General features: G+C 45.6%; 1 protein-coding gene across 1 annotated transcript in view; it reads right to left on the bottom strand.

Moving 5' to 3' along the window:
* Positions 1 to 747: 747 nt before the first annotated feature.
* CATSPERG (cation channel sperm associated auxiliary subunit gamma) overlaps positions 748 to 24,658 on the bottom strand; it is a 46,628-nt gene continuing 22,717 nt past the window's right edge. Inside the window, exons 15-30 of the mRNA XM_070949760.1 lie at positions 22,849 to 23,013; positions 21,055 to 21,173; positions 18,863 to 19,076; positions 18,206 to 18,268; positions 17,726 to 17,909; positions 15,784 to 15,911; positions 13,462 to 13,542; positions 12,305 to 12,361; positions 10,871 to 11,027; positions 9,633 to 9,696; positions 8,179 to 8,271; positions 7,784 to 7,882; positions 5,602 to 5,694; positions 4,172 to 4,271; positions 1,569 to 1,695; positions 748 to 893 (exon numbers count right to left, since the gene is read on the bottom strand). Coding sequence (XP_070805861.1) covers positions 748 to 893; positions 1,569 to 1,695; positions 4,172 to 4,271; positions 5,602 to 5,694; positions 7,784 to 7,882; positions 8,179 to 8,271; positions 9,633 to 9,696; positions 10,871 to 11,027; positions 12,305 to 12,361; positions 13,462 to 13,542; positions 15,784 to 15,911; positions 17,726 to 17,909; positions 18,206 to 18,268; positions 18,863 to 19,076; positions 21,055 to 21,173; positions 22,849 to 23,013 — 1,890 coding nt within the window. The remainder of the gene's footprint in view (positions 894 to 1,568; positions 1,696 to 4,171; positions 4,272 to 5,601; positions 5,695 to 7,783; positions 7,883 to 8,178; positions 8,272 to 9,632; positions 9,697 to 10,870; positions 11,028 to 12,304; positions 12,362 to 13,461; positions 13,543 to 15,783; positions 15,912 to 17,725; positions 17,910 to 18,205; positions 18,269 to 18,862; positions 19,077 to 21,054; positions 21,174 to 22,848; positions 23,014 to 24,658) is intronic.

The raw sequence follows: 24,658 nt of genomic DNA, 5'->3' as shown, positions 1-24,658 counted from the left end.
AGAGAGAATCGGGGGGGGGGGGTTAAAGAAGTGTAATTTTTAGAAAACAGAAGAGGTGGAAAATCGGTAGTGTAATAGCAATAAAATACCAAAGCCAAGTCATGTTTGTAAGCTGCCTGGAGTCGCCTCGACGTGAGACAGGTGGCAAACGAATCCAATAAATTAAATTAAATTAAATTAAATTAAACTCAAGATCTGTTCCTGACTGATCCCTCCACCCTCAATGAAAAAGATACTTCGGCTGCATTTCAGGAGGGTTTCCATGGTTGTGATAGTTGCCTACTTTTGGTGTGTCAACTGATCTTGATAGGTGTGGTACTGGCCATAGATCAGGGGTCTCCAACCTTGGGCACTTTAAGACTTGTGGACTTCAACTCCCAGAATTCCTCAGCCAGCAAAGCTGAGGAATTCTGGGAGTTGAAGTCCACAAGTCTTAAAGTGCCCAAGATTGGAGACCCCTGCCATAGATGACTTTGGAATCTTTTGCAAGACTTGCAACCAAATAATAATTTGCTCACGGACAAAAGGTATATATAAATATATACCTGCAGCCTCGCAGCGCAACCTTGTTCCCAAAATCAGACAGCTGGTGCTTAAAAGTTTCCTCCCCATTGCCGAAACCCTCCATCTTGAGAAACGATGATAAAGGAGCCGCTCTTTCTCGGACAATTACCAGAGACATAAGATGACAGACCCAGGCACCAGAAAACCTCACAGTCTGATGAATCTGGCAAGCCACGGAAAGCTCTAGTGTGCCCCATGGTGTTGTGGTATTTTTTTGGAGTGAGACTGAGTAAATTGGAGAGTGGCAGGGTCCCCGGAACTGATGTCGGAAGGCAGTTGCTGAAGGGATCCTTGACTGGTGAAGGAAGAGGAGAAGGTGAGGCTGGATTCTGGTAAGAAAAAGACACGGGGAAAAGACACGAGAGTTAAGAATTCAGTAATAGGGACAGTAACAGAATGGGAAGGGATCTTGGAGGTCATCTAGTCCAGTGTTTCTCAACCTTGGAAGCTTGAAGATGGGTGGACTTCAACTCCCAGAATCCCCCAGCCTGGGGGATTCTGGGAGTTGAAGTCCACCCATCTTCAAGCTTCCAAGGTTGAGAAACACTGATCTAGCCCAACTCACACACTGCTCACGCACAGACGAAAAGGAAACATGCCGGCTGTTTGGGGAATGGCGTCAATCTGGCCACGCTCACCCAGTTGGTCACCCCTATCCTCCACTCCCACCCCGTGGTCAACCACAGCCCTGATGTGGTCCTCAAATGAAATTGAGTTTGACACCCCTCGACTAAGCAGTCATGTGGCAAAGAAGCAGATGCAGTTTTTAATTCTTGACCCCGGGCATGAAAGGTGCGGGCTCGCTAGGAGTCCCTGAGCAAGATGCCAAGGGTTCCAAGGAAGCAGAGGTGACTCTGGAGACAAAGGTCCCACCTTCTCAAAGGTCCCTGGTTGGGCAAATCTGCCATACGTAGCCTCAGGCTCAAAACCGCTTTTTAGTTTGCCGTAGGTTTGGGCGAAATGTCAAGGAAGCAGTCCCAAGAGGCCAGTGGTTAGAAACTCACCTGCCCGAAATGCCATAGTTTCCTCAATTTTCTTTACCAACTTCTTCCAGTATTCTTTAACCCAAGGGGCCACTGCGTCAACGAAGATATACAGGACGACCAGTCCGATGACGACAGCCATTGAAATCTGAGAGAAGGAAAGAGGAGAGAAAGAAGGGTGGGCTGAGCAGCCCCGTTGCCATGGTCTTCGTATCCTGTTGGCCCAGGAATGCTCAGCCTTCATTTTAGTTAGGGAGGGGAGAATAATTTGGGGGAGGCGGACGACACCCCAACCTCCCACCAGGTGAGATCTGGGCAGGCCCTTTTGGTCTTCTGAAAGGGCTTGAAAACCTAGCTCTGACAACAGGAGTGTGTCATTCTGAAGACTGTTAATGGCTTAAGACAATGTTTCTCAAAGTTGGGAACTTGAAGATGTGTGGACTTCAACTCCCAGAATCCGCCCAGTCAGAAATGCCTGCATGGGAATTCTGGGAGTTGAAGTCTGCACGTCTTCAATTTGTTAAGACTGAGAAAACACCGGACCACGATAAGATCCCACGTCCTTTTCATGTGCACCTTGCTTCCTTCCTCCCTATTGAAACAATTTTCACGCCGATTTTAAGGGTTTATCTTATTTTTTTATGATTGTAAGCCGCCTATAGAGTCGCCTTCAGGCGAAAACAGTGGCATATCGGTTTTATGGAGAAAGAAATGGCATTTTGATGAACACGGGCTATAACAAAAAAAACAAAAAAAAAAAAGATCCTGCCCTTTGAACCGGGGGTTACCGAAGTAGCCTTGAATACGGTTCTGCCATAACGGTTGGGAACCACCCAGAGTTTCATAGAAGATGGGTGGCCACATAGATGTTTTGAATGAATGAATGAATGAATGAATGAATGAGCACTTCTCTGAGTTAATTTCCCCCGAAGTATTTCCCCCGAGATGTCCACCCTGAGATGATACGTCATCTCTTTGCATTTGTCTTTAAGAATGTGGGAGGTTGACCTGCTTGTTTTATGCCGTGTCGGACGCAAAGGATCCACATCGTTCATTAATTAAGTTGTAGTTGGAAGATTTCATGCTCGAGCCCGAACAACAAGAATCTAGTCAACTGAAGATCAATACTAATACTAAATTGGAGCCGGATAAGGCTCTGTGGAATTCAAGAGGGGTTGGAAGTGGCAATCTAATGATTCTAAGCTGCTGCTGAGCTTAACTCTGCCTCCCAGCTCTACCTGGGAATGCCCACCCACCCACCCCCAAAAAAATTTGGATTTCAGAGGGCGACGTTGCCCTGGAAAAGCCAGGAATGAATTCATGACCACTGGTAGGTATGTCAGTAGATCCTCCTGTCACTAAACCACAGTCTTTTTTGGTAGAACAACAAAGCACTTAGCCTCCCAATCCCGGAGGGGAACAACCGGGGTGGGGGTGGGGTGTTTCTGGGGCTGAGGACACACAACACTTGTCAAGAGTCTCCTTGCTGAGTTCGCTGGCTCTTCGCCTTCCATTTACATGTGGACTATGCTTCTCAACAGGGTTGCCCTTCACACTACCCCTGAACCAGTGGTGGGTTGCCCCCGGTTCGCACCGGTTCTATAGAACCGGTAGTAAAACCAGCGGGAGGCTCCGCCCACCGACCCCGATGTCATCAGGCATGCACAGAAGAGTGCGCACGTGTGCAGAAGAGCGCACGCGGCCCCGTTGCGAAATGGTAGTAAAGGTATTTAGAACCCACCCCTGCCCTGAACCTGACCGAAGCCATCTTGGAGCTTCAGTGTGGCCACACTGGAGCTGAGGGATAGGGAGGGGGGGATTTCAGATAGCTGGGACTTTGTAGCCAAAATAGAATACTTTCTCTTGGGAACCAAGGACATTCTCACACCTGGTCAGAGGAAGGAGGAGTGAGGTCACCGGGCAACCAGACGGAGTGGTGATTGGACCATGTGACTGATTGTTTTGAGAAAATGAAAAAACGTTTATTTTTAATCAGGTGAAAACCGTGGGAACCTTCAGAGTCATTTTTCACCAGATCTGTGCCGATATGATATATCCAATAAAGCTATTCTTTGAGGAATCTACCTGCCTCGGAGTTTTGCTTGCTATGGGTGGATTACTTGGAACCCTGACACCTTTGTCTGTCTTTGTCTTTGTCTTTGATTAGATTTATATACCGCCCTACTCCCGAAGGACTCAGGGCGGTGAACAGGCACAAAATAAAATACATAAATACAAAAGTTAAAAGATATAATTAAAACCAGATTAAATAATTTAGCCCAAGACAATTAAAAAATCCCAATAATTTAAAACAAATTAAAATTTCGATGTAAAAGAATTTTAAAACAGGGGAGAAAATTAGGCCAGGCCGGCTTGCTGGAATAGAAGAATCTTAAGAGCACGGCGGAAGGTGCGTAGATCCGGGATCCTCCGTATCTCTGGGGGGGGAGCTCGTTCCAGATAGTGGGTGCCCCCACAGAGAAGGCCCTCCCCCTGGAGGCCGCCAGTCGACACTGTTTAGCTGACGGCACCCGGAGGAGCCTCTCTCTATGAGAGCGTACTGGCCGGTGGGAGGCTGCTTGTGGTAGTAGGCGGTCCCGTAAATCAAAGCCCAGCTATCTTACCTTCATTATGTACAGGGCCCGGGTGGGGCTGAGGCGCAGGCCGTGGATGTGAACGATGAACTCCAAGGCATAGTCGCAGTAGGTGGTTTGGTCGACCCCCCTATGGAAGCAGACAAGAAGAGAGAGAGGTGGGCCACCGGAGCAAAACATCCGTCTGTCAACCCTGAAGCTGACCTGACTGAGGGCATTTGGGGGCTTCAGTGTTGCCATATTGGAGCTGAGGGATAGGGAGGGGGGGATAGAGATAGCTGGGGTCAAAATACTTTCTCCTGGGAACCAAGGACATTCCCACAGATGGTTGGAGAGAGGAGGAGTGAAGTTACCAGGCAACCGGACGGTACCTTGATTTGACCATGTGACTGACTGTTTGGGGAATTACTTGTAATTAGGTGAAAACTGTGGGAACATTCAGAGTCAGTTTTCACCAGCCTGTGCCAAAATGATATATCCGATAAAACTGTTCTTTGAGGAATTTACCTACCTCGGAGTTCTGTTTGCTATGGGTGTATTACTTGGAACCCTGACACCGTCCTTTTTTTAAAAAAGTTTTCCCTCACCTCACAGTGATTAAATCTCATCGCAGGCTCTTCCCTCCTAGTTTTCTACATCCGTGTTTCTCGACCGGGGCAACTTTAAGAAGTTGAACCTCAGCTCCCAGAATTCTGGGACTTGAAGTCCACCTGGTCAGGCGTGAAAGACTGAATCCACACGTAAAGATCCAACGAAATTTTATTTACTGCTAGTCATGCCTAAGCAGAGGAATCTTCTCGACTAACATTTAGCACCTGCTTGGAGTTAGATAAGGGTCATCGGAATTCAAGGGAAGTTGGACTTAGTTCATTTGTGGCTATGTAGGGATTCTAGGCCGATTCCTCTTTTAATTCTGGTCTCAGGTTCTGCCACTCCTTCCCCTACCCCACCCATCTTAAAATTACTGAAGTTGAGAAACACTGTTCTACATAATCCAACAGTCTCCAGATCGTGGGCCTCACTCTTGCAGCAGGCTAGTAATTCAATGGCGACATGCTACACGCATATGCACAGACGTGCACACAGACACAGACATCCTTAAAAAAGGCTCTCTGTGCCCCTTCTGGCATGATTTCACCCCACTACGGACAGAGTAATCAGTTTCTACATCTACATCAAAGAGCCTTGGTAGTACAGTGGTCTAAAGCACCCTGTTATTAAGACCAGCTGCCTGCAATTTACTGCTGGTTCGAATCTCTCCAAGGCTCAAGGTTGACTCAGCCTTCCATCCTTTCTAAGGTAGGTGAAATGAGGACCCAGTTTGTGGGGGAAATAAGCTGACTTTGTATAAAATATACAAAAGTATGAAGGCTATTGCTTAACGCATTGTAAGCCGCCCTGAGTCTCCGGAGAAGGGCGGCATATAAATCAAATTTAAAAAAAAAAAAAATCACAAGTACCTGTTGGAGACTTTTATCACAAAGTAATAATCGGGAGTGGCCATACTTTGGGGGACGATATCGTAACACGGAGAATTTTTCTGACAAATCCACCTAAAGGGAAAAAGAGAATTTCTGCCAGGCAAGATCCTACAATGGGATGCTTCATATCTCTGGGTGGAATCCTGTTTTTTTTTAAAAAAAAATTTTAAAGATTGGGTTTGGGTGGTGTACAGTACAATCCAGTAAGGGGAGTTAAAAAGGAACTCTGTGCTGAAGGAATCCTGAATGAAAACAAGGCAGGGTTCACACCAGTGGTGAAATCCGCCCGGTTCTATCCGGCTCGCCGAACTGGTAGCACCGGCAGCGGGAGGCTCCGCCCACCCGCTGGGATCTCATTACGTCCCGTTTTTTTACCCTCTGCGCATGTGGTGAAGGGTCTGCACATACGCAGAAGAGACGCACATGCATATAGCACGCACACGCATAGCACGCTCCCGCTCCCGCTCCTGAACCGGTAGCGAAGGTAAGTAGATTTCACCGCTGGTTCACACAAAGCTCTAAGTTGCAAAGCACGGCACTCTGTGTGAGCTAAACCCCTTTCATTTATTCTACCAACCCAATTGTAAAAGCTTCAATTAGAGAGAACCCAACCTGTGGGGCGCCCTTGAAACTCTCAGAGCTTGGCGGTGTTCTTGCAGACGTTTCATTACCCCACTAGGTAACATCATCAGTGCTAGAAGGGAGTGGGGGTTTGCTCTCTCTCTTTATATACAAACGGCTTTCCTTGCCAATGTTGTGGGAGTGTGGTTTTCTCTTTGTTAATTCCTTGAGTAGGGAATTATTTAATTGGGGAACTTCTTAATTAGGAAACTAGCTGTGGGGTCCGTGGTGCTCTCTGAGCTTGGTTGTTTTCTTGCAGACATTTCTTTCTTTCTTTCTTTCTTTCTTTCTTTCTTTCTTTCTTTCTTTCTTTCTTTCTTTCTTTCTTTCTTATCGGACTTATATGCTGCCCTTTCTCCACAAGGACTCAGGGCGGCTCACAACAATAAACAACAAGTCCAATTAAAATTCAACAATAAAAACTAAAATTCCCATTAAAACCCCGTTCAGTCCAGGCCAGCTTGGCGAAACAGCCATGTTTTAAGGTCACGGCGGAAGGAGCAAAGGTCGGGGGGTGGGGGGGCTACCCGGAGCCAACTAGGAAACATTATCAGGGCTAGAAAGGTGTGGGATTTGCTCTGTTTATAAACAGTGGGTTGCCCTGTCAGTGTCGGTGGGAGTGGTCTTGGGGAATTCCCTGATTAGGCTGTTGTTTAGAGTTTGATTTTTTTGTCTGAGTTGGTAATAATAATAAATAAATAATAATAATTTTATTTCTATACCGCCCTTCTCCCGAAGGACTCAGGGCGGTGTACAGCCAATTTAAAAACACAAGACACAACAATGATTAAAAATTAAAATAATTAAATAGATTTGGCCGGTTTAAAACCCCAAAAATTTAAAATACCCCAATTTAAAATCATTATGTTGATAGCCCGGCCTGGCGGAACAACAGGGTCTTCAATGCGCAACGAAACACCCGGAGGTCGGAGATCTTACATATTTCCGGGGGCAGTTCATTCCACAGGGTAGCTTCTTGATTGGGGTATTGTTATTCAAGGTTGACTCAGCCTTCCATCCTTCCAAAAAGGTGGGTAAAATGAGGACCCAGATTGTTGAAGGCAATAGGATGACTCTGTAAACCTCTTAGAGAGGGGCTGGAAAGCACTGTGAAGTGGTATATAAGGCTATTGCTCTTCCTTTTCCCCCTCCCTCCCTCCCTCCCTTCCTAACTTCTTTCCTTCCTCCCTCCCTCCCTTCCATGGTGTGCAGTAGTTAGAATGCAGCATTGCAGGCTAACTTTTACCCACTGCCAGGAGTTTGATCTTGACTGGCTCAGGGTCGACTCAGCCTTCCATCCTTCCAAGGTCGGTAAAATGAGGACCCAGATTGTGGTGGGGGCAAGAGGCTGACTCTGTAAACCGCTTAGAAAGGGCTGTAAAGCCCTGCAAAGCGGTATATAAATCAAACTCTAAGTGCTATGGCTATTGTTTCCTATTTGGTTGTTGGTCTATATCCAAGCCTCTTTCACCGGAGGTGAGAATTTGAAGACTGTACAAACCCAAACGGACAAAAGCGTATCTTTCACAGTCGAGCTTACACAATTCCAGAGTTGCTTTCAGAGAGGACCGGGAATCCTTCCTCGTTGGTTTCATCAATTTCTATGTCGGCTCTCGCCCATATCAAAGCTGACGAATTACTAGGGAAGCCGAATACAGATCAAAGACAAAGTTGGGCTTTGCAAAGGTCCACATCAGGAATCCACCGCCCCTTCCCCCCACCCCACCCCTCACCCGTTTTTTGCAGCAGATCCTCCACTCCTGACTGCCACGCGCTCTATAGGGGACTACCCTAGAAGACTGTTCGGAAGCTGCAGCAAGCGCAGAACAGAGCAGTGCACACAGTTCTCTCTCTCTCTCTGTGTGTGTGTGTGTGTGTGTGTGTGTCCAAATTCAATTCAGACTGGGTCTACGGAGCGGCCTGCTGAAAAGTCACCTGACAGTGTTGTACTTTACGATCTCTTCCTGAGTGAAGTATCGGATGTTGCTCTTAGAAAAGGCACCTCCGCCAATGATGCTAAAGAGGTAGCTGTCAAGAGAACAAGGAAGACGGAAGATTCAGGTTCAGAATAGAGCTGGGAGGGACCCTGGAGGTCTTCTAGTCCAACCCCCTGGCTCAAACAGGAAACCCTGTTGTCTCGTTCCAGACCAATGGCTGTCCGGTCTCTTCTTAAAAACATCCGGTGATGAAGCACCCACAACTTCTGAAGGCTAATTCTTCTCACTGATTAATTAATTGTTCTGTGATGTAACAATCACATTTATTTATTTATTTATTTATTTATTTATTTATTTATTTATTTATTTATTTATTTATTTATTTATTTATTTATTTATTTATTTGTTATTTTATTGCAATTTATATGCCGCCCTTCTCCCGAAGGACTCAGGGCGGCTTACAAGATAAAAAATTCAACAATATGAATTAAATATAAGTTAAAATCCAATTAAAATTATTACAATGTAAAACCCCCTCAACGGGTCAGTCCATTTGATGAAAAAGCCACGTCTTCAACAACATCATTGTTACTTCAGCCAATTTACACAATTCCCCCCTCCCCCTTTTGGTTAAATATGATTTGCACAGCTTGTCAGGTTCCGATGTCATCTCAAATAAATTGCATTCCCAAACAATTAATCTTTGCTGAAATCTTCCATTTATTGAGTACGACAATCTGGCCCCGACTTCGTCGCAGCCGATACTAACCCTCTGACCCCAAACCCTTCCCTTTCCGTTCCCCAATTCTCAGCGTCTCATTGGCCATCTTCCAAGTCAGTCTCCCCAGCTCCTGACTTCAACCCACAGGAATGTCCCCCCTCCCATCCCATCTCCTAGGGGATATTATCTACAGAGAAAATAAGTAGGTGAAAAGTCAAGCCTCATCTTCTCCTCTTTATGGCAGCATTAGAATGCTGACACAGCTGAGATGAAACCACACCTCTCTTTTTGGGTCTTCTCCCCCCACCCCGCAGGTTTTAGATAGCAGGAACTGAAAAGCCACCGATTGCCAAAGCAGATTCTCTAAAGATTGCTCAACCTCAGCGATGTGAACATGTGTGGACTTCAACTCCCAGAATTCCCCAGCCAGCTCTGGGCAATGATTCACTATTAGGCTGATCAAAGCTGCCACCACTCCTCTCTCTCTCTCTCACACACACACACACACATACACACACACACACATACAGAGGGGCAGGGAGAAGGGGAGGGGGGGGAAAGAGAGAGAGCGAGAGCCAGCCTTCTGATGCTGATGTAGGCACTTCCTTCAACCAGTCTTCTTCCTCTTCTACCTCTTATTGCCCAGACTCCAAAGGCAATGCTCCGTTCTCCACCCCAACCCCAGTTCCCAACTCTACAAGGCCATGGAGACCTGTCCCCACCACTCTTACCTGCCATGGAATCGTCCTGAGTCTCCAGTCACCATGTCTTGGATCAAGAAGAACGGGTAGAACACTGCAAAGGAAAACAAACAAACAAACTTGCTCCAAGTTCCCAAACTGGAGTAGATGGGAACACGGCAGGGGTTGCGCTGGGGTTCCCGGCCTGTCTCTCGAAAGGTTTCCAGCATGTGATTGGTTCAAATCCAACACCAATCCTTGAAGCTGGCTCTGGAGGAACTGGATTCACATGTTGGTTTGTTTTTTGCATCTCGTGCTTTCTGAGTAATTTAGGATTAGGCACAGGGCAACTTTAGACATGCACGCATAGATGAATGCAGAGAGGCTTTGTCCTAACTATGTTGGCCTCTAACCTGGATTCCCTGAATGATGGTAGATTCCAGGAATGGGATGGAAACATGGTTGTCTCTATTACTGGCAATAATGAAAATGATGATAACAAAGCAAAAGAGAAGAAGAGGAGGAGGAAGAGGAGGAGGAGATGGAAGAGGAAGACTGTGGGGTCCTTGGTGATCTCTGAGCTTTGTAGTTTTCCTGCAGATGTTTCATGACCCAACTAGGGAACATCATCAGTGCTACAGGCAGTGGTGGGATTCAGCCAGTTCGCACCACTTCGGGAGAACCGGTTGTTAACTTTCTGAGCAGTTTGGCAAACTGGTTATTTATTTATTTTATTTTATTTATTTGATTTGTATACCGCCCTACTCCCGAAGGACTCAGGGCGGTGAACAGCCAAGCAATAAGATACATAAATACAAAAATTTAAAAAACCAGTTAAAATCGAATTAAATCATTTTTTGGCCCAGACAAATTAAAACACCCCAATAATTTAAGAACAGATTTAAAATTTATATATTAAAAGAGGGAGGAGATTAGGCCAAGCCTGCTTCCTGGTTGTTGGAAGAAATCATTAAGGCAGAGAACCGGTTGTTAAATTACTTGACTCCCACCACTGGCTACAGGGGAATAGGGTTTGCAGTGAGGAGGAGGAGGAGGAGGGAGGAGGAGGAGAGAAGGAAAAGGAAAAGGAAAGAGAAGGGGGGAAGAGGAGGAGGAAGAGGAGGAGAAGGAAGAGGAAGACTGTGGGGTCCTTGGTGATCTCTGAGCTTGTAGTTTTCCTGCAGATGTTTCATGGCCCAACTAGGGAACATTATCAGTGCTAGAAGGGAGTTGGGTTTGTGAAGAGGAGGAGTTGGGGGGGGGAAGGGAGGAGATGCAAAGCCACTTACCATCGCTGAAGAAAAAACAGGGCATTTCTGGATCTGGCTCAACACAGTCAAAGTAGCGCTTGTTCTTCTCCGTGGTGTAATTCTTCGTATGAGTGATGTCAAACGCCAATCTCTTGCCTGGGGGGCATCCAATATGAATCCTCAATGTATCAGTACCCTGGGGGAGTGGAGGTGGGGGGAGAAAGTGGGTGAGCGATGAATTTATAAATTCCTTCTCTTTCACATTGAGGTATAACACACCCGTTTTTTAAAAATCCGATTTCCCGCCAAAAGAAATGGCAGCAAAAAATCAACCAAAATCAAAGGGGCCTTTTCCTCCTTTCAAAGCCAAGGCCCAAGGCTAGGAAAAGAGAGGAACATTTTTTTAAAAAAAAAAAACCCACAAAAAACATTCCTTCCCTATCACAATTTTGGTAACCGTGGGATCGTGTGATGTTGCGATAGTGGTAAATGCGAGGCCCAGTCATAAGTCGCTGGTTTTGGTACTTTTTAAGTATGAACTGCCTCTAGACGAAGTCAAGAACTCTCTCTATGCAACTTTCCTTACAGCTGTGCATTTTTTAGGCATGACTTTTGAAAAGTCATAGCTACCTCTCTGTAGATGACATATCTATCCATGTACAGAATCCATTTTACAGATGTTCCTAGGTAGTGGGTAAAAATCTATATATATAAAAGCGAAATAACCACTCACACATCGTCACAAAATCTCCAGAACTATAAAGCCTATAAACTTGAAATTTGCCACGTATGTTCCTCTTGGCTTCTAGGTGCTCACTAAGAAAGGATTTTTTGAAATGACCATCAGAGCATTAGTATTTCCTATATTATTATTAACACGCTCTGAGGCTAAGGAGTTCTACTCCCCCTCCCCACCTGAAAAGAAATCTGTTCCAAATGCAAAACACAAGCAGAGGAGAGGAGTTTCAGTTTCAGCCAGCTGAGGAATTCTGGGAGTTGAAGTCCACAAGTCTTAAAGTTACCAAGGTTGGAGACCCCTGATATAGGGTATCCTGCTTGAGCAGAGGGTTGGACTAGAAAACCTCCAAGGTCTCTTCCAAGTCTATTATATTATTACTGTCAAGTTCCTCTATGACAGGGGTGTCTAAACTTGCCCACTTCAAACTCCCAGCTTTGCTGACTGGGAGGGAATTCTGGGAATTGAAGTCCACAAGTCTTAAAAGTTGCCAAGTTTGGCAGAAACCTGCTCTAACGGAAGAAATTCCAACTGGGAAGTCTTGAAGCTCTAATACCGTTTTGTTTTGTTTTTTACTAATTTTATTCTGTATTTTACACCACGCGTGTTGTTATCAATTGCTTCAATGTTCAGTGGTTTAAAATAAATCAGTCATTCTGTGCTATCTCCCTGTTGGTTGGCTGTTGTGGAAGGAAAAGAAAATGGAAAGAAATGGCCTTAAGGGGAATTAACATTACCTTCAACCCTGGAGACAGGTTTTCATGGTGATAACAGGACAGTTCCGAATTGACCACCTGAGAAAAATGGACAAAAGCTTCATGGGTCTCTCAGAGGAAGGAAGTAGAAAGAACGGTTTCACCAGCTAATAAGTAAGACAGAACAGGCACCTCTAAGAGCCGAGGTGGCGCAGTGGTTAGAGTGCAGTGCTGCAGGCTACTTCCGCTGACTACTAGCTGCAGTTTGGCAGTTCAAATCTCACCGGCTCAAGATTGACTCAGCCTTCCATCCTTCCAAGGTTGGTAAAATGTGGACCCAGATTGTTGGGGGCAAGAGGCTGACTTTGTAAACTGAGGGGTGTAAACACAGAGCTGTAAAAGCACTATGAAGTGGTATGTACGTCTAAGGGCTATTGCTATTGCTCTTGGCCAGAGGTGAAAAGTAAACGACTAGAGATTTAAAGGGGCCAAGCTTGGTCCAGTGGTTGTGGCACTAGGTTAGAAGCTGGTGTGGTTGTGAGTTCTGGTTCCACCTTAGGCATGAAAGCCAGCTGGGTGACTTTGGGCCAATCACCAGGAGACTGGGAGTTCTAGTCCCACTTTAGGCATGGAAGCCAGCTGGGTGACTTTGGGCCAATCACCAGGAGACTGGGAGTTCTAGTCCCACTTTAGGCATGGAAGCCAGCTGGGTGACTTTGGGCCAATCACCAGGAGACTGGGAGTTCTAGTCCCACTTTAGGCATGGAAGCCAGCTGGGTGACTTTGGGCCAATCACCAGGAGACTGGGAGTTCTAGTCCCACTTTAGGCATGGAAGCCAGCTGGGTGACTTTGGGCCAATCACCAGGAGACTGGGAGTTCTAGTCCCACTTTAGGCATGGAAGCCAGCTGGGTGACTCTGCCCCAATCACTAGGAGACTGTGAGTTCTAGAGCTGCCTTAGGCATGAACACCAGCTGGGTGACTTTGGCCCAGTCACTTTTCCTCATCCCAACCCACCTCCCAGGCTTGTTGCTGTGGGGACAATGAGAGGAGGGAGGAGGACTAGGTATGTTCACCATCGTGACTTCCTTATAAAGCGACAAAGGTGAGGCCAATTAATCAATCAATCAACTAAAACCAAGGCTAACCTATATAGAATAGAGATCTATGGATTTCCAGAGCTGCTGATGAAGCCTCACCTTTATGCCAGCTGAGCTCTTCAGAAGGTTCTTCCCACTGAGTTGCTGCCTTGGGTAATTCCCATTGTCTCTAATGGTTATCTGTTGGGGGTGGGGAGAAGTCAGGTACATGTGAAAGTTGCCCAAGAGCGCAGTTCGCATATATACAGAGGCTGATTTTTTCCCCACCATTCATGAACCAGCCTGGCTGGGGAATTCTGGGAGTTGATGTCCACAGGCTTTAAAGTTACTTAAATTTATTTATTTATATATATTGGACCAGGGAAGAAGTTGGTTCCTCTTTTCTGACTGAGTTCTTGTGTTCTTCTATGCGTGCACTTATTCTACAAACATAACATCAAGACAGCATTCTGCACAAACCGATACATACATACACCACATACATCGGACAAACCAACAGAAGAATAAGTGCACGCATAGAAGAACACAAGAACTCAGTCAGAAAAGAGGAACCAACCTCTTCCCTGGTCCAACACCTTAAAGCCACAGGACATGATATTGACTTTAAAAAGACCAGAACTATCGCCAAAACTGAACACTTCAACAACAGAATAATCAGAGAAGCCATCGAGATAGAAAAACGCCCACACAGCATGAACAAACGAGACGATACCTCCCGCCTACCAGCCATTTGGAAACCCGCCCTTATTGACAAACGAGTCCCTAACACGACGAATGACACCAGACCCACACTCACGAGAGCCACACAGGATGTCACCACCACACATCCACGCAGAAAGCAGACTCAAACCCACACTGATAATGAGCCACGACCAAGGACCAGAAGCCAGACTGCAGCTGCATCATTAGCCACTTTAAACCCCTCCAATCCATACATGAAGCAGACTGACACCCACCATGAAGAGGTGGCACGGCCACGAACACGAAGCCAAACAACAGCAACACAGTTCACCAGCTCAAATCCCCCTGCTACTCAGACTAACACGAACACAACCAAGCCCCCACCTAAACAGAACACACCCCCAGCCAATCAGAGCACAGCCAACCCCCCATCCAATCAGTTCACACCCCCACTGGCAGTTAAAAGGAAGAAACAGCTGCGATCACACACATTGCTCCTAGAAGCACGAAGCCGAAAACACCAGCCTGAAGATGACGAATGAGACTTCGTCGAAACGTTGCCAAGACACTTCCAATTTTACGTGGGAGAAGACCCGAATAACCAAAGACCTACATATATATATATATATATATATATATATATATATATATAAGCTCACAACAGTAAAATGCATAATTAAAACGATATAGAATTAAAACCCAGTTTAAAACAGTTTAAAATTCATTAAAAAAAAAAACCCATCAGTCCAGGCTACGGAACAACCAGGTCTTCAACTCACGGCGGAACGAGCGGAGGTCGGGGGCCATCCGGAGCTCCAACAGAAGTTGGTTCCAGAGGGTGGGTGCGCCCACAGAGAAAGCTCTCCCCCTGGGGGTCGCCAGCCGACACTGTCTGGCCGACGGCACCCTGAAGCGGCCCTGTCTATGGGAACGCACCAGGCAATTGGGGATTGTCGCTGGCTGCAGGGGGTCAGACAGGTATCCCGGGCCTAGGCCATGAAGGGCTTTATAGGTGATAACCAGCACCTTGAACCTCACCCGAAGGGCAACCGGTAACCAATGCAAGCCGCGCAGGAGGGGTGTAACATGGGAGTGTCGGGACACTGCCATCACAACCTGCGCGGCTGCATTTTGCACCAGCTGAAGCCTTCGAGTGGTCTTCAAGGGCAGCCCTAGGTAGAGAGCGTTGCAGTAGTCAAGACGGGAGGTGACTAGCGCATGAGTAACAGTGCGTAGGGCATCTTGGTCCAAATAAAGCAGGCAGAGATAGAGACAGAGGCAGAGCCTGGGCCGTCCATCAGCCCTCAAATGGAGAGTCAACAGCCCCAAGGTCTGGAGGTGGCTGATGAGGAGGAGGAGGAACAGCTGGGTCCAGTGCCTGACACACGGATGCGCAGAAGGCAGAGGAGAGGAGAACAGTGGAAATCTATGGGCCGGTCCTTGGGACAGACGAGCCACCACTGCTAGTGAAGCCCCACCCTAGCTCTGGGGATAAAAGGCAGGGAGCGGAGATGAATAGATGTGGCAGACAATTATTCAACTCCCTGCTGGATGGACTTGTTAGCCTGTGGTGAGAGAGAAACTTTTTGCCACGGCTGCTGGCGGTCCTAATAAAGGAATCATTGATTTAACCTCAGAGGGTTTGTTGTGTTTGGGGAGCTGGGTCAGAACACAGTGCTAGTGCTAATCCTGCAAGGAAGAGGGACATGTCCATAGAATCAGTTATTATCTGGGTCTTACCCGATAGAACACTGAGCCTCGGCTGATGAGTTCCTGCCTCTGCAGTACTGCCTCGACATACTCAGGATGGGCCAGAATAAGAGACACCCAGATGTAGTGGAGGGAATTTTCCTCGGCCGTTTCTCCCACTGTAGGCAAAAGAGCACAACGGCTGAGGATGGGTACACACACACACACACACACACACACAGAGTTTGGGACACTGGAAAGCCGAGAGACCCCCTTCTCCCACTCAAATAAGCTGCCTTGGACCACACCAAAAGCAAAGGGAGATACAGAAATGGTCCCTTCGGTTCCAAAAGCCATTCTGCCTCTAGACTGTGCAGGGAGGAGAAAGATACTGGCAATTCTCGCCTTACAACCATTCATTTTGTGACTGTTTTTTTTTTTTTTAATTTGATTTATATGCCGCCCTTCTCCGAAGACTCAGGGCGGTTTACAATGTGCTCAGCAATAGCCTTCATCCTTTTGTATATTTATACAAAGTCAGCTTATTGCCCCCACAAACTGGGTCCTCATTTCACCTACCTTAGAAAGGATGGAAGGCTGAGTCAACCTTGAGCCTTGGCGAGATTCGAACCCTGCAGTAATTGCAGGCAGCTGGTCTTAATAACCAGCTTAATAACAGGGTGCCTTAAACCCCTGTACTACCAAGGCTCTGTTCACAGTCACAGTGAGCCGCAGTGGTTAGAGTGCAGTACTGCAGGCTACTTCTGTTAACTGCCGGCTGCCTGCAATTTAGCAGTTTGAATCTCACCAGGGTCAAGGTTGACTCAGCCTTCTGCCCTGCTGATGTGGGTAAAAGGCAGGGGGCAGACCCAAAATTGTTGGGGGGCAATATGCTGACTTTATAAACCGCTTCAAGAGAGCTGTAAAGCACTGTATATAAGCCTAAGTGCTATTGCTAATGCTAAGACAGCACTGAAAAAAAGGGACTTATGACGGGCGAAATCCAGCAGGTTCTGGAGAACCGGTAGCGGAAATTTTGAGTAGATCGGAGAACCGGCAAATACCACCTCTGGCTGGCCCCAGAGGGGGGGGGGAATGGGGATTTTGCAATATCCTTCCCCCAGGAGTGGGGAGGGAATGGGGATTTTGCAGTATTCTTCCCCTGTCACCCCCCACCAAACCGGTAGTAAAAAAAAAAAACTGAATTCCACCACTGACCTATGACCATTTTTCACACACCATTGCAGCATCCCCGTGGCCACGTGATTAAAATTCAGATGCTTGGCAACTGACTCATATTAATGACAGTTGCAGAGACACATTCACATACACACACACACAATTCCCCTACCCCAATTAACCAAGGTGAAGCTAACCAAGCTTTGCACAATCCATAAATTACAGATTAACAGAATTTTAAGGGACCTTGTAAGTCATCTAGTCCAACCCCCCACCCAAGCAGGAGACCCTACACCATTTCTGACCAATGGCAGTCTAAACTCTTCTTGCAAGCCTCCAATGATGAAGCTCCCACAACTTCCGAAGGCAACTTCTGTTCCACTGATTGTTCTCACTGTCAGAAAATTTCTCCTTTATTTCCAAGTTGAACCTCTCCTTGATCAGTTTCCATCCATTATTCCTTCTCTGGCCTTCGGGTACTTTGGAAAATAGCTTGACCCCCCCCCTCCTCTCTGTGGATCTAGCTCAGCAGTTAGTAGATCTAGCTAAGCAGCTAATAGATCTACTAAGCATAAATAAAAGTAATGAATTCAACATCACAGCAAGGTTAAAACACAGATTGCCTTCTTGGAACATACCAACTGTTATAGTAATTGTTTTTAAAATGTGACTTTTAATCTTGTTTTTAAGTCTTGTTAGCTGCCCAGAGTCATGAATTTGAGATGGGAATTCCTATAAACTGAATGAGGGAGGGACGGAGGGAGGGAGGGAAAGGAGGGAAGGGATGCTCCCCTAATCAGCCACCCTTCCTTACGGCTCTCTCTGGCTGTTCTGATGGTCAGGAACACGTTAAAAGTGTAAGCTGTATTCTTGTCCAGATAGAGATTTCTGGGCAGATCGTTTTGTGGCATCAAGTTGTAAATTTTGGCATAGTTGTTCATGTCCACGAAGATACCTCCCAATGATTTCCAGTTGCTTGCCATGTAGTTAAAATATTCCTGGAGGGTGCGGAGGAAAAAAAAGGGGGAGAGGGTGGGAGAGACCAAGTAAGTTCCAGAAGGGTTGATTTTATGCTTCACGTTTGACTTTCCGTTGCGTTCATGAAGCACATTTTATGGGAATGGGGCGAATTTAGCAGCCTCCCACGGCAACCCAACCCAACAACTGCACTTTTGTGGCCTGTTGGACTGTTTTTCCATAATTTTGCCAGGCAGGCTTGGAAAGAGGATTAAGTAGTGCGAAGGCTGAGAAATGACACTTGGGTTTTTTTTTTTCATTGTTGTTTTCTCCTTACTGCCTCTTCTTTCTGGTTCTTCCACCAGCGCCAAGTGGGGTCGTGGACGGGGTCTGCATAAGGCTGGGAAGACAAGATTACATGAAGAAATGAACCTCCAACTTATCACCTAAATATATATATATTTATTTGTTTATTTGTTCAACTTGTATGCCGCCTTTCTCCGAAGACTCAAGGCGGCTTACAATGCATTTAAAAACCATATATAAAAACATTAAAAACAATTAAAACTCATTCACACCATTCATGGCCGCATCTCGCCGGATCGCATGAGCGAGATCAACGGCCCCAGGCCTGCCGGAAAAGCCAGGTCTTCACCGCTTTTCGGAAGGCCAATAGGGTGGGGATGGTCCGGATCTCAGAAGGTAACTGGTTCCAGAGAGCTGGGGCAGCCACAGAGAAGGCCCTACCCCGCGGGCCCGCCAATGTTCACCCTCTTTTTGGGGGTAAAAAGGTGCATCTTATACTCCGAAAAATACGGTACACACACATTCGCATCCCTATTTCTTTCCACCTGGTCGGTTGTCAGACTGGGACAGATCCCTGTTTCCGGAGACCTTACGTGACTTTTTCCTCAAAGGCTTTTAGAGGCTAGCTTGTAGGCCATGCCACGGGCTGCCCTTTTTGTACCCAGAAAAACCAGCACCGGTTCCTCACTCTGTGATACGATGAATGCAGCTGAAGCAACTGGTAGACCAGGCCCTGGTAGACGATGATCGACTTCTGGTAATGGAATCCGGACTTATCCATGATGTCTGGGGGCGTGGCCCAGTAATGTTCCACTCGGGTGAAGCGCTGCGGGAGAGGCAGATCCACCACACGCAACGTAGCGAAGGGGCAGCGATGGGTGAATCGGATGTAGTCTTTCCCGCTGGGAACAGAGAACAAATTGTCCCCTGTTTTGCAGGCCTTCCTAACGGAATTGCTGCTGCAGGGAAGCACCGGGACTGGCAGGGAGGAGGAGGAGGGGGAGGAGGGATGAAGGGCACAGCTAGTCTAGAGTCACTGGGAAACCACAAAAAGACTAGAACTGAGCCCAACCTAAGGGAGTTCCTTGGGACCTTATCTATTTGTTCCCACGAGAAGGCTGCCGGTCTGGAGAATCCCTGTATTACAGGCAGCACATAACAGAGTAATTAGCTTGAACTCTGCACCCGAATGGGCTGGATGTTCACTTGTGGGTCTAGTCCTGTCTTTATCATGAAAGGCTGGGTGGCTTTAGGCCAATCACCAGGAGACAGTGAGTTCTAGTCCTGCCTTAGCCATGAAAACCAGCTGGGTGGCTTTAGGCCAATCACCAGGAGACAGTGAGTTCTAGTCCTGCCTTAGCCATGAAAAACAGCTGGGTGACTTTAGGCCAATCACCAGGAGACAGTGAGTTCTAGTCCTGCCTTAGCCATGAAAAACAGCTGGGTGGCTTTAGGCCAATCACCAGGAGACAGTGAGTTCTAGTCCTGCCTTAGCCATGAAAACCAGCTGGGTGGCTTTAGGCCAATCACCAGGAGACAGTGAGTTCTAGTCCTGCCTTAGCCATGAAAACCAGCTGGGTGACTTTAGGCCAATCACCAGGAGACAGTGAGTTCTAGTCCTGCCTTAGCCATGAAAAACAGCTGGGTGACTTTAGGCCAATCACCAGGAGACAGTGAGTTCTAGTCCTGCCTTAGCCATGAAAACCAGCTGGGTGGCTTTAGGCCAATCACCAGGAGACAGTGAGTTCTAGTCCTGCCTTAGCCATGAAAACCAGCTGGGTGGCTTTAGGCCAATCACCAGGAGACAGTGAGTTCTAGTCCTGCCTTAGCCATGAAAACCAGCTGGGTGGCTTTAGGCCAATCACCAGGAGACAGTGAGTTCTAGTCCTGCCTTAGCCATGAAAAACAGCTGGGTGGCTTTAGGCCAATCACCAGGAGACAGTGAGTTCTAGTCCTGCCTTAGCCATGAAAACCAGCTGGGTGGCTTTAGGCCAATCACCAGGAGACAGTGAGTTCTAGTCCTGCCTTAGCCATGAAAACCAGCTGGGTGGCTTTAGGCCAATCACCAGGAGACAGTGAGTTCTACTGCTGCCTTAGGCATGAAAACCAGCTGGGTGGCTTTAGGCCAATCACCAGGAGACAGTGAGTTCTAGTCCTGCCTTAGCCATGAAAACCAGCTGGGTGGCTTTAGGCCAATCACCAGGAGACAGTGAGTTCTAGTCCTGCCTTAGGCATGAAAGCCAATTTGGTGACGTTGAGCCCATCCTGCTCTCTCTCAGCCCACCCAAGGTCAAAGAATCCCTGTAAGTAGAATACTGGGCATCCTCATTTCCTCTCTAGGCCAGGCAGAAGGAACCAGCCCCATACCTTGAGTTGATCAAAGCCGCAATGCCTATTTACAAGAGCCTTCGCTTGGGAACGGTCAGCTTCAGGAACTCTCGGAGAGGTCAGGCCTGCACCGCTTTCTAGCATGCAAGGATTCTAAACCGCTCCCTCTTTCACACCTCCCACCTCTAGCTGGAGATACCAGCCGCCACCCTAACACTGAAGGGATCCAATATGCAATGGGATGAAGAAGACCTGTTACCACACTCAACCCCATTCACCGACTTCCCTTCAATTTCCTCACCTGCATTTTTTTTTCTGAGGAAGGCCCTGATTTCTCGGGGGGGGGGGGGGAAATGGGGTCCACTCTAGATGAAATCTAACACCCAACTATACTTGTTGAGAAGGGCAAATGGAGGGAGGAGACCCAGAAGTGGCGGAAGAAAGGGTAGCCGGGACAGGATTGAAAGAAGTCTTTCTTCTCCCTTCCATTGGCAAGACGCCGCACCGTGGCGGACACTGGCAAAAGGCAGAGCCGTTGGTACTTCCACTCACTTGAACGTCATCTTTTTGTGAGGCGTGCTGATCAAGAGATCGTACGTCAGGACGGTATCTTCAGGGAAATCCCTCTTCATGAATCTTTCTTTGCCATCCTCGTCTATCATATAAACCAGCTGCAAAAAAAAAAAAAAGGAAAAATTTGATGGACCTGGGATTTAACGAATAACAGATGCAAAGGCGACGTCACGATCTTCACCTCACTTCTGCCATTACAAGGCTGTCCTTGGCTTACGAGCTTTTTTTTTTTTCACTTAGCGGCCGTTCTAAATCACAACAGGACTGCAGAAAGGGACTTAGGACTGGTCCTCACTGTTAGGACGTGATTATTACCTAACTTGTTGGGTTGGCAATATATAAGCCATCAATGTAGCTTTAAGACTGCTGTATTGCATCATACTGTGTCCTGATTGGTTAGCTCTGTAGCCAGTGTCCTTAAGAGGGAGCTAGAAACATGGTTTGTTCTCTTTGCTAATTCTTGCTCTCTGATATCTCTGTATGCTACTGTTTGCAAATCCAGAAGAACTGTTTATTGTGAATGACTGCGACGACTGGTAAGAAGACTTTGTTATTGGATTATCCCTGGTTTTGGCTATCTCCTGCTTTATATGTGTATGACCTGGACTGTTTATTGGACTGTGCCTTACTATTTCCTGAAAGTAAACACAACTCAGTGTATCTTTGTGTTGACTGTGTTTATTCGTATCTACTCTCAATCGCTTTCATGTACACACCCTTGCTACTCAAGGGTTACTCTGCGAAGTTCTTAACACTCACACTTAAGGACCGTCACAGCATTCCTCCACGGTCATGTGATCAAAATTCGGGGGCTTGGCCGTCGCATGTATTTACGTCCCAGCCCAGGGTCCACGTGATCGCTGCTTGTGACTTTCCCAGCCGACTTGTGAGAAGCAAAAGTCAAGGGGGGGGGAACCAGATTCTCTCGCCAACCGTGTGGTTTATTGAACAACTCAGTGATCTGTTTAACAATCATGGCAAAAGGTGTCCAAAAATTGGGCTTGGCTCGCTTAACAACCGCCTTGCTGAGCAACAGAAATTGTTATCCCAATTCCGTTCATCGATCAAGGACTTCTTGTATTTCTCTCATGGCAGGGATTTAAAAAAAAAAGACTTTAGGGTGGGAATTTCTGATTTCTGTCCGACTTCAATTATTTATTTTTGTTCATTATGCTTTTGGTGGTTAAGAAGGCAGGTAGTTCCCCGACTTACAACAGTTCCTTTAGTGGCCATTCAAAGTTACGATGGCACTGAAAAAAACTGACTTGCAACGGTTTCTTTCAGAGTTATGATCTTTGCCGCATCACGTGATCAAAATTCAGATGTTTGGCAACCGACTCATATTTATGACGGTTGCAGAATCCTGGGGGGGGAGGGGTGTGTGTCATGTGTCACAATCTTCTGACAAGCCAAGTCAATGGGGAACCCAAATTCACTTAACAAGAGGGCTACTAACTTTTAACAACCGCAGTGACTCGCTTAACACCTGTGTCAAGAAAGGTCCTAAAATGGTGCAAAACTCGCTCAACAAATGTCTTGTTTCCCAACAGAAATCTGGGGCGCCGTTGTGGTCGTAAGTCGAGGACTACCTGTGATAATAAACAGGTATGGTAGCAAGCTGCCCGGTGTCACATCCGTGAGATGGGCAATAGAAGACAAACGAACAAATAAGCAAACTCCTCAGGATCCTCATTCGAATCCATAAGGACCTTGCCAGACCTCTTTGCTTCCATGAAACTCCCACGGAGGTCCCATACAGACCATCTCACCCACCTCTTGCAAGCCAGTCTCATCGTAGTATATGCTGATGATGGAATGTTTGCTCGATACGGCATATCTTGAGGACCCTCTCATCCTCTGGAGAGCATTCAACTTATACCAGGCATCCGAAGGGTAAGCCTTTTTAAATGCGATGCCGTTGTCACTCGACACCCAGAGCTGCGATGAGAAGGAGGGGAGGAGGGAAAGGGGTGGTTTGTTTCGTGCAAAACTACTTTGCATGCACGTAGAGTAGGATAGGGTAGGATATAGAACAGAACAGAACAGAACAGAACAGAACAGAATAGAACAGGAAAATAGAATATAGAAAATAGAAAATAGAGAAAGAATAGAATAGAACAGAACAGAACAGAATAGAACAGAACAGAACAGAATAGAACAGAACAAAATAGAACAGAACAGGAAAATAGAATATAGAAAATAGAAAATAGAGAAAGAATAGAATAGAATAGAATAGAATAGAATAGAATAGAATAGAATAGAATAGAACAGAACAGAACAGAACAGAACAGAACAGGAAAATAGAATATAGAAAACAGAAAATAGAAAATAGAAAATAGAGAAAGAATAGAATAGAACAGAACAGAACAGAACAGAACAGAACAGAACAGAATAGAACAGAACAGGAAAATAGAATATAGAAAATAGAAAATAGAGAAAGAATAGAATAGAATAGAATAGAATAGAATAGAATAGAATAGAATAGAATAGAACAGGAAAATAGAATATAGAATATAGAAAATAGAGAAAGAATAGAATAGAATAGAATAGAATAGAATAGAATAGAATAGAATAGAATAGAATAGAATAGAATATAGAAAATAGAGAATGGGATATAGAAAATATAGAAAGAACAGAACAGGAAAATAGAATATAGAAAATAGAAAATAGAGAAAGAATAGAATAGAATAGAATAGAATAGAATAGAATAGAATAGAATAGAATAGAATAGAATAGAACAGAACAGGAAAATAGAATATAGAATATAGAAAATAGAAAATAGAGAAAGAATAGAATAGAATAGAATAGAATAGAATAGAATAGAATAGAATAGAATAGAATAGAATAGAATAGAATAGAATATAGAAAATAGAGAATGGGATATAGAAAATATAGAAAGAACAGAACAGGAAAATAGAATATAGAAAATAGAAAATAGAGAAAGAATAGAATAGAATAGAATAGAATAGAATAGAATAGAATAGAATAGAATAGAATAGAATAGAATAGAATAGAATAGAATAGAATAGAACAGAACAGGAAAATAGAATATAGAATATAGAAAATAGAAAATAGAGAAAGAATAGAATAGAATAGAATAGAATAGAATAGAATAGAATAGAATAGAATAGAATATAGAAAATAGAGAATGGGATATAGAAAATATAGAAAGAACAGAACAGGAAAATAGAATATAGAAAATAGAAAATAGAGAAAGAATAGAATAGAATAGAATAGAATAGAATAGAATAGAATAGAATAGAATAGAATAGAATAGAACAGAACAGAATAGAACAGAACAGGAAAATAGAATATAGGAAATAGAAAATAGAAAATAGAAAATAGAAAATAGAGAAAGAATAGAACAGAACAGAATATAGAAAATAGAGAACAGAACAGAACAATAGAGTACGAAAGGACCATGGAGCTCTTCCAATCCAACCCCCTGCTTAGGCAGGAAACCCTATACCATTTCAGACAAATGGTTGTCCAAGCTTTTCAGTGCCGTTGTTAGCTTTGAACGGTCACTAAATGAACTGCTGTCAGTTGAGGTCTGTCCTCTGAAGAGTAAAACAGAAAGTAG

The sequence above is a fragment of the Pituophis catenifer genome, unplaced genomic scaffold (genome assembly GCF_029215685.1).
Source record: "Pituophis catenifer annectens isolate HBS135680 unplaced genomic scaffold, rPitCat1.0.hap2 SCAF_9, whole genome shotgun sequence".
Lineage (NCBI taxonomy): Eukaryota > Metazoa > Chordata > Lepidosauria > Squamata > Colubridae > Pituophis > Pituophis catenifer.
Note: the sequence above shows the minus strand (reverse complement) of the source record. Positions and strands in the feature narration are given on the sequence as shown.